The 11,528-nt window shown below is 40.6% G+C and overlaps 1 protein-coding gene and 2 non-coding genes across 5 annotated transcripts; 1 reads left to right on the top strand and 2 right to left on the bottom strand.

Annotated features, from left to right (window-relative positions):
• Positions 1–832: 832 nt before the first annotated feature.
• Positions 833–905, bottom strand: trnav-cac. Its single transcript has one exon. It is a non-coding gene; the product is annotated as a tRNA-Val (tRNA).
• Positions 906–2,337: 1,432 nt separating this feature from the next.
• On the bottom strand, positions 2,338–2,410 carry trnav-cac. Its single transcript has one exon. It is a non-coding gene; the product is annotated as a tRNA-Val (tRNA).
• Positions 2,411–4,331: 1,921 nt separating this feature from the next.
• Positions 4,332–10,365, top strand: ncf1 (neutrophil cytosolic factor 1). Of its 3 annotated transcripts, none has more exons than XM_034550844.1 (11): positions 4,332–4,467; positions 4,542–4,622; positions 4,725–4,800; positions 6,723–6,888; positions 6,981–7,039; positions 7,440–7,562; positions 7,800–7,907; positions 7,989–8,106; positions 8,579–8,692; positions 9,052–9,209; positions 9,450–10,365. In XM_034550844.1, exons 1-11 carry the CDS (start codon positions 4,396–4,398, stop codon positions 9,599–9,601), a joined length of 1,227 nt encoding a protein of 408 aa, XP_034406735.1. In that variant the 5' UTR covers positions 4,332–4,395; the 3' UTR covers positions 9,602–10,365. The 3 variants fall into 3 exon arrangements, with proteins under 3 accessions (XP_034406735.1, XP_034406734.1, XP_034406736.1); XM_034550843.1 differs by having other exon boundaries at positions 7,702–7,907; positions 8,967–9,209; XM_034550845.1 differs by having other exon boundaries at positions 7,702–7,907; positions 9,450–9,567.
• The last annotated feature ends 1,163 nt before the right edge of the window (positions 10,366–11,528 follow it).

Genomic DNA, 11,528 nt, shown 5'->3' with positions numbered 1-11,528 from the left:
TCAAATGGGTTCTCCTGTATCTGTGCTAGTGACAGTCTGTTGGAGAACGTGCTCCGCTGTCCCTGCAGTAGGTGGTGGAGAGGGTTCTCCAATATCCTCCTCCACCATGTCCACATCCTCTTCTACTAAGTTCACATCCTCCTCCACCAAGTCCACATCCTCCACCATGTCCACATCCTCTTCTACTAAGTCCACATCCTCCTCCACCAAGTCCACATCCTCCTCCACCAAGTCCACATCCTCTTCTACTAAGTCCACATCCTCCTCCACCAAGTCCACATCCTCCACCATGTCCACATCCTCCTCCACCAAGTCCACATCCTCCTCCACCAAGTCCACATCCTCCTCCACCATGTCCACATCCTCTTCCACCAAGTCCACATCCTCCTCCACCAAGTCCACATCCTCCTCCACCAAGTCCACATCCTCTTCCACCAAGACCACATCCTCTTCCACCAAGTCCACATCCTCCTCCAGCAAGTCCACATCCTCTTCCACCATGTCCACATCCTCTTCCACCAAGTCCACATCCTCCTCCACATCCTCTTCCACCATGTCCACATCCTCCTCCACATCCTCCACCAAGTCCACATCCTCCTCTTCCACCAAGTCCACATCCTCCTCCACATCCTCTTCCACCATGTCCACATCCTCCTCCACATCCTCCACCAAGTCCACATCCTCTTCCGCCAAGTCCACATCCTCTTCCACCATGTCCACATCGTCTTCCACCAAGTCCACATCCTCCACCAAGTCCACATCCTCTTCCAGGACTCTCAGCGGTTGTGGAGCTGTCGTCTTCCTCACTGGTAGTAAAAAAAAACGAAAAACATGTTTCCGCCCGGTCTCGAACCGGGGACCTTTCGCGTGTGAGGCGAACGTGATAACCACTACACTACGGAAACTGATGACGGAGCTGCGTTCAGGTACAATCAAATACCTACTCCACCTTGTCTCCATGGGGGTATGGTGTACAAACTATTTATTGTATTTATCTAATAAATGTTCACTTGAACAACTATTGATAAGCGGGGGGACAGTTTCAAAGAGCAAGATTCAAATCTAACTTTATTTATTGACTTAAATAGTTAGTTTTATTGTTGTTATTTTCTGCATGTGTCAATTTCTTCTTTTATAAACGTATTCCGGTATGAATTATTATTTGTATAACTGCATTGATTAATGTATTGATACTTTAACGTCTGCGTGTAGGTACACAACGGTTTTAAAGACAACCAATACAATACATCGGACTTTCAACACAATAGACGTTTCCGCCCCATAGTAAGCTTAACTTCCTTAACTTTTCCCATTCATTCTCTAAGGTAGTTCTTATCGTTACGACTGTCATATATCTTTGGCCACAAGTGCGATTTTGGGGGCGCTGTTTCTCCCCTTGGATAACTGTGTCTTTATTAGTATAAGTAGTAGTTTTACACCATTAAATCAACTGAAAACATGCTACCATCATTTTCATCAATATTTTGAGTGGACAAATTGGTGCGTTCAGGGACCACGTTTTTGTTGGCGTTGTGCAGCGCTTTAGCTGGGTGCCGAAAATAGTAAGAATTAACTTCCTTAACTTTTCCCATTCATTCTCTATGGTAGTTCTTATCGTTACGACTGTCATATATCTTTGGCCACAAGTGAGATTTTGGGGGCGCTGTTTCTCCCGTTGGATACAAAGGAAAGAGACCCCGTTTCCCCCCTTTTGAGTGACAGGCGTCCCAGCAGCAGCACACAGAACACAGTCCACGACCTGAGCCTCGCGCAGCGTCTTATCGGCTCTTTTTAGGACACACAGTCACACGTGAGTCCGGCTCATTGTTTCAAGTAAGTTATGAAAAACAATAGAGTACATAATATATGTCCTTCATAGTATTTCTACAAGTAGTCTCAGAAGTATTATGTCCTAAAATACTACTTATGGAAGAAAGAGTATTTATCCCACATCAAAGTTTGACACATAAAAAAAGCTGACTATTGGTGAAATGTCATCATTTCATAGCCGAGTGAAGACAGATCACAGATTAAACTCAAGTTATATATTCGATTTGTATTCCTGATTCACCAGCTGGTTAAATGTATGTTTATTGTAGGTCTGAACAACAAAAGGACCACAAACAACTTCCTTCATTTATAAAAAGATGTCTTCGCTAAAAACTGTCCTGACGTTTCTTCCAGGCCTCGAACGGAGACCGAGAATAGTAAGATTTAACTTCCTTAACTTTTCCCATTCATTCTCTAAGGTAGTTCTTATCGTTACGACTGTCATATATCTTTGGCCACCATCATTTTCATCAATATTTTAAGTGGACAAATTGTGAAAAAAAAAAATGTTTCCGCCCGGTCTCGAACCGGGGACCTTTCGCGTGTGAGGCGAACGTGATAACCACTACACTACGGAAACTGATGACAAAGATGCGTTCAGGTACGAACTATAATGCTTCCACTCTGTCACTTCGGGGTATGGCGGAAACTGATGACTGTGTAACGTTCAGGTACCGAATAGTAAGACGTCCTTAACTTCCTTAACTTTTCCCATTCATTCTCTATGGTAGTTCTTATCGTTACGACTGTCATATATCTTTGGCCACAAGTGAGATTTTGGGGGCGCTGTTTTCCTCCTTTGAGTGACAGACGTCCCAGCAGCAGCACACAGAATACAGAATATATATTGTTATATATATATATATATATATAAAAAAATATAAAACATAAAAAATATATATATACATATATATATATAATAATAAAAGTGTATATATAAATATATATATATATATATTATTTTTGGAATTTTTAATTATTTGTTTAATAATGCAAGTACTCGACATCCTGAGATTTATTCCATGAAGGCATTTACATGTCTAAGTTGCACGTTTTAATAATAATAAAATATTCTGTTTGTGTTTTGACAAAAAAAAAAAAACGGATTAAATCCATCTTGTAAAAAGGTCATAACGTAATAAAATGTGTAAAAAGCTTAAGCGCTGTGAAGGAGGAAGTTTATTCATGTGAGATTGTTGGTTTCCTTTTTCACGACGTTCTTCTTCCTCTTTTGCCCGTTTGCCAAAAATCACAAGATTAGTAAATCACAAGATTGAGCTTGAAAACCCACACGAGTGACTCGAAGAGCGGTTGCCACGGCGACAAGAGAGACTCGATCAACTCTGTGCTTCCCCCTCTGGACTCTTGAGCAACGTCTGAGGGGGAATCTTAACTTGAGGTTAACTGCTTTTGAAAGTTAAAGACATATGGCCTGTGGTGTATGACGACATCGATAATAATATCAACAACAAACACGGATTTCAAGTCACAAAGGTTCAATCTTTAACAATACGTTATATTCTACGAGATTATTATGTTTAGTGTAGGTAGGTAGATGGGTAGGTAGGTAGGTAGGTAGATACTTAATTCATTCAACTTTGGTAGTAGCAGCAGCAAACAAGGTTACAGAGTAAAAAATATTAATATTGTGTATGCAAAGATGCACAATAAATACAATTAAATAAATGTAAGAAAATGTAATAATAAAGAAAATGAGTAAATGCCAGGTGTATACAATGCATATAAGGTATGTACAGTCATGTAAGATCTTAATATCAAAACTAACGGCTGTATGTCGTGCTGTGAAAAGTATTTCACTCGCAAAAAACACAGATGACCTTTGACCTTTGTCATAAAATTTAAGCGAATAAGAGTCGAAAAACAAAATATGTGTCGCCTGTTTTGAGTGTTTATGGAAAAGTTGTTATTTTTTTCCGATATTTTTTATTTAAATCACATTCAGAGCTTTAATACGTCCTCAAACTACTATTATGTGAAGATTTGGAGGCGTAAAGTCTAACGGCTCTCTGTGTGTGTGAATCAGAGTTTCTCCTCCGGCCGCCATGTTGAGAGCCACGTGGAGTCAACCGGTATGCTCTGGGCAGAAGTACTCTTTTTAAAAGTATTAGCATCAAGTATAATCCCAGAATAGTATACATTTTATTATGTATTATATTAATGATGGATTAATGTGTTCATCACTTTAATGTTGCAGCTAATACATCATCAGTTTACCTCTAAAATGAAGAGTGGAAGCATAAAGTAGAATAAATCAGGAATATTCAACCTCAGACTTGTACTTGAATAAACGTGCTCAGCTACTTTCCACCAGCGTTGATCTCATTATTATTTATTATTATCTTCATCATCATCATCATCCCAACAGATGTTGAGCGAAAGAAATAGTATTTAGTTTCTTTTTCCTCTTTGATGAAGTTAAAGGACTTTCGTCGACGTGTAAAGAGGAACTGACACACACACACACACACACACACACACACACACACACACACACACACACGGTATATAAGCCTGTGTGTGTGTAGTGTTTCCTCTCGGCTCAGCATGGAGGAGACCTACGTCAGACACGTCGAGCTGCTGGGCTTCGAGAAACGCTCGTACCCGAGTCAGCACTACGTGAGTACCTCCAGGATTCCTCCTGAAGCCGCCGCAGCCTGCCGGCGTGTTAACGGGTGGCGTCGTGTCTGCAGGTGTACATGCTGATGGTGAAGTGGAGCGACCTGTCGGAGAAGCTGATCTACAGGACGTATCCGGAGATCTACACCTTCCACGTGAGCTCCCTTCTGACTCGCGCTACGCAACAATAAGTAATACAAATAAACGCTTGTTTGACGTTAAGAAAAAACAAACACAAACGTGCTGTTGGTTCGCAGAAATTACTGAAGGAGATGTTTCCCATCGAGTCTGGTGAGATAGAAAAAAAGGACAGAATCATCCCGTCATTACCAGGTAATAATAATAATAATAATCATGATTATAATAATAATAATGACCACATTTAAGCTGTTTTGTGTTCCTGCTGCTTAACTTTAGTATGTTTGTTTTAAAAAGCTGCACAAATAAGGTTATTAGTGACTCATTGCATCACAGTCTACTAAAACACAACTCATTATTATTATTATTATTATTATTAATAATAATGATATTATCATTATAAATGTGGAGTAGCCACGGGAGACATTTTAAGGATCTTTTCGTGTTGTTGTGAAAACTCTGAACGCTGTAATGTTCTTTCAGGAAGCACCTGAGCTTATTTTACACATGCGGCTGAATCCACTTCTCTTTTTTAGGATTCGTTGAAGCAAAAGACAAAGCTGCAACTCACTGATTTCAAAATGTGTGTGTGTGTGTGTGTGTGTGTGTGTGTGTGTGTGTGTGTGGGGGGGGGGGGGGGGGGGGGGGGGGGGGGGGGGGGGGGGGGGTACAACCGCAATAAAAAAAGGGTTTTTGTTGTTGTTTATGATTTCCCAAAGAAACCAGAGAACTATGCGAGCTCCCCCCCCCCCCCCCCCCCCCCCCCCCTCTCTTCCAGTCTTTATGCTAAGCTAGGCTAACCACGTCCTGATTCCAGCTCCATCATTAACACACAGACATTAGAGGAAGTGAAATCTGTTCCATGGACTTCGTAATTCTGCTTTCACTTTTTTTCTTTTTTTTATGACAAACAGGTGTCATAAAAATAAAAAAAGTGAGCGGTTTTCTGTTCCTGTTCAGGTCTTCAGGCGTTCAGGTCTTCAGGGGTTCAGGTCTTCAGGCGTTCAGGTCTTCAGGGGTTCAGGTCTTCAGGCGTTCAGGTCTTCAGGCGTTCAGGTCTTCAGGGGTTCAGGTCTTCAGGGACTCAGGTATTCAGGTCTTCAGGCATTCAGGTCTTCAGGGACTCAGGTCTTCAGGTCTTCAGGCATTCAAGTCTTCAGGTCTTCAGGGGTTCAGGCGTTCAGGCGTTCAGGTCTTCAGGTCTTCAGGCCTTCAGGTCTTCAGGCATTCAGGTATTCAGGTATTCAGGTCTTCAGGCATTCAGGTCTTCAGGGGTTCAGGTCTTCAGGGACTCAGGTGTTCAGGTCTTCAGGGGTTCAGGTCTTCAGGGGTTCAGGTCTTCAGGCATTCAGGTCTTCAGGGGTTCAGGTCTTCAGGGACTCAGGTGTTCAGGTCTTCAGGGGTTCAGGTCTTCAGGGGTTCAGGTCTTCAGGGGTTCAGGTCTTCAGGGGTTCAGGTCTTATGACAGAACCGTTTCCTCCTTCGTGGACGTTGAAACTGAACGTGTTGCAATGTGGAGACGAAACCACGATTCTGATGCAACGGAAACTCTGGAAACTTCCTGAAAGTAGTTAAAAGTATTTAAACTGTGTTTTATACTTCTGACGACGTCTCAAAGGGAAATGTTTTAAAACATCCAACAGAATATTAAATAAAAATATATATAATAATATAACTGCAAATACTTTTAGTACATTTTACTGTAGTGAAATCTTAAAGTTCATTTCATTACAGCATTAAATACAGAAATCACTCGGATATAAAGTCGTCTACTTTGTTAAATGTCTTTAAAAAAAACAATTTAAAGCTCCAGATACACTTTTTTTGTTTTTCCACTTTCTTTATGATGTCTATTGTTTGTTTGTTTTAAACGAGAAGAACAACAAATAATGCTCTCTCTAGTCTTTATGATTATTTTTGCTTTATTATATCACAAATGTGGATATACTTCAATGCATTTTGAGCTGCCTTTTTAATGTATATATTTAACTTAATGTCTGTTAAAAGAAAATTTAGATTTCACACCCAAGTCTGCAGAATCTAAAAAAATCCGTCCTTGTGTTGTTGTTGTTGTTGTTGTTGTTGTTGCTGCTGTTAAAACAACCACCTGTCCTCAGCGTGGCGCTGGCCGCTCAGCCAGAAGTCTCCAGAGACCCGGCAGAGCACGCTGGCCGAGTACCTGCACTCGCTCACCGGGCTGCCGCCTCACATCGCCCGCTGCCGGCAGCTCGGCCGCTTCCTGCGCGTCCGGCCGGAGGACGAGAACCCGCCCGCCCCCAACACGTCGGTTCCCTCGCGCCGCAGAGATCCTCAAACTGATGATAAGAGAGAAACTGAGAAATTAAAACAGAATTATTATTTTTTTTAATCTTCAGGCTGAAGAGGAACGAGACGTTCGTGGTTTCCAGAGAGTTGGCCAGAGGAAACGCTTCTGGTATAGGATTCATCTTTTAAATCCACTAAATACTAAACGACTGTTTTTATTGTGTTGAAATTATACATTTTAACACTTTTAAATCCTAAAAATCTGTTAATGTGTTTTTCATAATAATGATTGACGGGTTGTCATGTTTTTCTGTTTTGTTTGTTTCATATGCTTGATGCTTTTTTAATGCTTTATATCAAAAGCACTATGAAGAAAATAATATATATATTTATATATATATATATAAATAAATATATTGATTTATATTTATAAATATATTTATAAATCAATATATATAAATACATATATATATATATATTTAAAAAATATATATATATATATATAATATATATATTTATAAGTATATATAAATATATATATTTATATATATATTTATTTGACCTTTCAGAGATTTCTGGCCCCATCCTCTTGGACACCTACCGAGTGATCGCAGACTTCACCAAGACGTCCAAACACGAGATCGACCTGCACACCGGAGACCTGGTGGAGATCGTGGAGAAGAACCAGAACGGTGAGAAGAGTTCATCTCTGAATATTTGTTGTTATTTCTGTAATTTGAGAGTCAGAATAAATACGTGTCCCCCCCCCCCAGTCATATTTAAAGTTACAGAAACTTGAGTTTTCTGGAACACTACCGCGTCTGTCCACAGGGACCGCCAGAATCAACAGCATGAGAGTTCCTCGTGGTGACTTTAACGTGAACATCTGGTCGTGTTTCATAAACGAGTGTTTGAGCTGTTGCCTTCAGGTTGGTGGTTCTGCCAGGGAGAGTCCAAACGGGGTTGGATCCCTGCCTCCTACCTGGAGCCCCTGGACGGCCCGGAGGAGGCCGAGGAAGGCGAGCCCGACTACGAAGGCAAGCCGCTCACATTGTGTCTTGATTTAAATATATATATAGTTTCAGTCTTTCACAGTGTTTTTGTGTGCGTCGCTGCAGGAGAAATGTTCGTCACCCATAAAGCCTACAAGGCGGAGCAGAGGGACGAGATCTCCCTGGAGGTCGGGGAAACCATCTCGGTCATTCACAAGCTGCTCGACGGCTGGTGGGTCGTCAGGTACGACACACACACGCACACACACACACACACACACACACATTGTACATTTAGATATCTACGGCCTAATATTCACGCTGCTGCACACGACCGATGTAGCAGGGATGAATAAAGTGATATGCATTTGAACATCTTATTATGAATGTGTTGTGTAATAATCTGCGTGTTTTAACGTTAGCCTGTTAGCACGCCAACAAATAAAAAGGATCCTTCAGTATAAAATTGACATAATTAATTTTTGTTAATTTTATTTTGTATTTTTTTCCAGTTTTTTTTTTGTTCACACAACAACACAAAGTAACTGACAGTGTTAAAGATAACAGCTTCAGTTCTAAATATAATATAAATATAGCATTCCTAAGTGTTAATATGTGTCTCCATGGAGATGGAGACACATATTAACACTTCTAAATGTCACGTTTAAATCTACTAACAACTAACAACGAATCTGTGCGCCCCCCCCCCACTCCAGGAAAGGAGAGCAGACCGGTCACTTCCCCTCCATGTTCCTGCACCGGGCCGGCCGGCAGGAGGTCCACGAAGCGGAGCGGACCACCCTGCAGGGACGCAGACCGCCGCCGCGCAGGTACGGCGCACACAAAGAAATCACGTTAAACGTTAAAAATATTGGGTGTAAAATTCTTTTAAAACATACTTGAAAAGTCACAATTACCAATTAATGAAAAAAAAAAGAAGAAAAAAAATGAAGCTGCTGCACATCAGCACTTTAAAAATTAACCAAAAGTAAAGATGAACGTCTAGTTTAAAAATAATGCACTTCCTTTTAAAGTTGAGCAGTTTTAAATGAAAAGCCACAGACGTGTGCACAGAGTTCCTCTTTGGCCACTTTGTGTTGACAGAGTTCATCTGTTTCCACGACGACCTGACACTCCATCGCAATAAGCGGATACCTGTCGATGTTCCACACCTCTCTCCTCGCCTCAGGTCCACCATCAGAAACGCCAAGAGCATCCACAGCCGGGCGCGCCAGCGGCTCAGCCAGGACAGCTACCGCAGGAACAGCCGGCGCTACCTCCAGCAGCGCGGCGCCGGGAGCACCAAGGAGGCCGCCGAGGCGCCGCTGAGGGAGAGGAAGAACCAGGGTGAGGAAAGGTTCTATTGGACGATCACTTAGAACCGCTGTTATGATGCAGCTCTAAAATCAGGGTGAATCGTTTGAGTTCAGGGGCATGTGTGAGGATGAGAATAGGTCAACAAAAAAAAATGGGAGGAAGTGACACATGCACGCACGCACACACACACACACACACACACACACACACACACACACACACACACACACACACACACCTAACAACGCTGTTATATCTTCTTACCGACAGACAACGTTCCCGAGACATCCGACTCCAGTTCGGAGAGCGAGCCGAGGAAGGAGGCCCCGGTCATCCCTCCGCGGCCGAGTCCGGAGCTCATCCAGGAGCGCTGCAGCGACAACACCCGCAACAAAGTCAGCGTGCACCGGGCCAACCGGTAGCACCGGTGACTCACGGGCAGCACCGGGCCAACCGGTAGCACCGTCGCATTAAAAAGGGAAACAAAGGTTGTTCTTGTAGTCATCGGAGTGTAAACGTTCAGAGAACATGAGGTACGACGTGTTCTAGGGAGGGGGTAATATTCAGGTACAGAGACAAGCCGAGACGTTACCTGAGATTAAAGGGGTTCAATTTGATGTGGAGCCAATGGGTTATTTATTTATTCTTGTAAATTCCAGGTAATTTCAGTTATTTTTTGCACATTTTTTAAGATTTCTTTCATTTTTTTGTGCAAATGTCTTAAAAAAAAAAAAATTAAAATAAAAGTTATATATGAGACTTTATATATTTATTTAAAATAATGGGTTTTTTTTGTTGCAAATGTTTCACTTGATATTTGAGTTTTATTCTTGTAAATGTACAACTTTAATCTCAATTTCTTCAGATATTTATGACTAATAATAATAATAATAGGAGTAATAGAGTTTTTCGTAATTAATTAGTGTAGTTTTTGTTTTTTTTAATCTCCGAAATTCTACTTTTTTTTCTCGCACATCTATGAAATTATATTCTCGAAGAGGTTTTAATTAATGACTTTAAGACCTCAGAGAATTTGTTCTTGTGAATTTGTAAATTAATATTACCCCCTTCCCTTTTTATTTATTCATCTACAATAAATAACTAGTATTTTGGTTCCTCGTGAAGATGTTACATTTTTAAAAGCACGTTGCAAAAATGTAGTTTATTAAATAAAAAACAAAAGCCACGTGTGTGTGTGTGTGTGTTTTCATGGTGATGAAGCCTCATTGATGTGCTGTTAATGAGAGGAAGAAGATATATATATATATATATATATATCAACAGATCAAGACCTTGACGTTGCTGCCACCTGGTGGTCATATCCAGAATAACAGCCTGACAGACAGCTGTCTCATTTGAACTCATTCTGATATATATATATGAGTCATTTAGTGATAAGCACCTGATAATAATAATAATTTGTAATAATAAATGTGCTGTTTTCTTCAAAATAACTGAGTATCTTCAGATAATTGGAAGTTCTTTTTGGGAAACCGTTTCTCTTATTTGTGTAAAAACAACAATCCTATATATTCTTGTTTGTTTGTCTACTTCTACCGAGTACTTCTTCCACTCTGTAGTAATACTACTTCTACCGAGTACTTCTTCCACACCGTAGTGATACTACTTCTACCGAGTACTTCTTCCACACCGTAGTGATACTACTTCTACCGAGTACTTCTTCCACACCGTAGTGATACTACTTCTACCGAGTACTTCTTCCACACCGTAGTGATACTACTTCTACCGAGGTACTTCTTCCACTCCGTAGTGATACTACTTCGACCGAGTACTTCTTCCACACTGTAGTAATACTACTTCTACCGAGTACTTCTTCCATACTGTAGTAATACTACTTCTACCGAGTACTTCTTCCACACTGTAGTAATACTACTTCTACCGAGTATTTCTTCCACTCCGTAGTAATACTACTTCTACCGAGTACTTCTTCCACTCCGTAGTGATACTACTATATATCAGAATGAGTTAAAATGAGACAGCTGTCTGTCAGGCTGTTATTCTGGATATGACCACCAGGTGGCAGCAACGTCAAGGTCTTGATCTGTTGATTGATATATATATATATATATATATATATATATATATATATATATATATATATATATATATATATCTTCTTCCTCTCATTAAAAGCACATCAATGAGGCTTCATCGCCATGAAAACACACACACACGTGGCTTTTGTTTTTTATTTTATAAACTACATTTTTGCAACGTACTTTTAAGTAGTGATACTACTTCTTCCACACTGTAGTAATACTACTTCTACCGAGTACTTCTTCCACACTGTAGCAATACTACTTCCACTGAGTACTTTTCTTCTGATGA

Source organism: Cyclopterus lumpus, chromosome 14 (assembly GCF_009769545.1).
Source record: "Cyclopterus lumpus isolate fCycLum1 chromosome 14, fCycLum1.pri, whole genome shotgun sequence".
In the NCBI taxonomy this organism is placed as follows: Eukaryota; Metazoa; Chordata; class Actinopteri; order Perciformes; family Cyclopteridae; genus Cyclopterus; species Cyclopterus lumpus.
This window is presented reverse-complemented; position numbering and strand designations above follow the sequence as displayed.

Bases quoted from the DNA above. Each gene is read 5' to 3' on its own strand.
- ncf1 (XM_034550843.1), top strand. From the start codon at position 4,396: ATGGAGGAGACCTACGTCAGACACGTCGAGCTGCTGGGCTTCGAGAAA. The intron at 7,563-7,701 runs GTGAGAAGAGTT...GTCTGTCCACAG, and splicing joins CGTGGAGAAGAACCAGAACG to GGACCGCCAGAATCAACAGC. The intron at 9,210-9,449 runs GTGAGGAAAGGT...TCTTACCGACAG, and splicing joins GAGGGAGAGGAAGAACCAGG to ACAACGTTCCCGAGACATCC.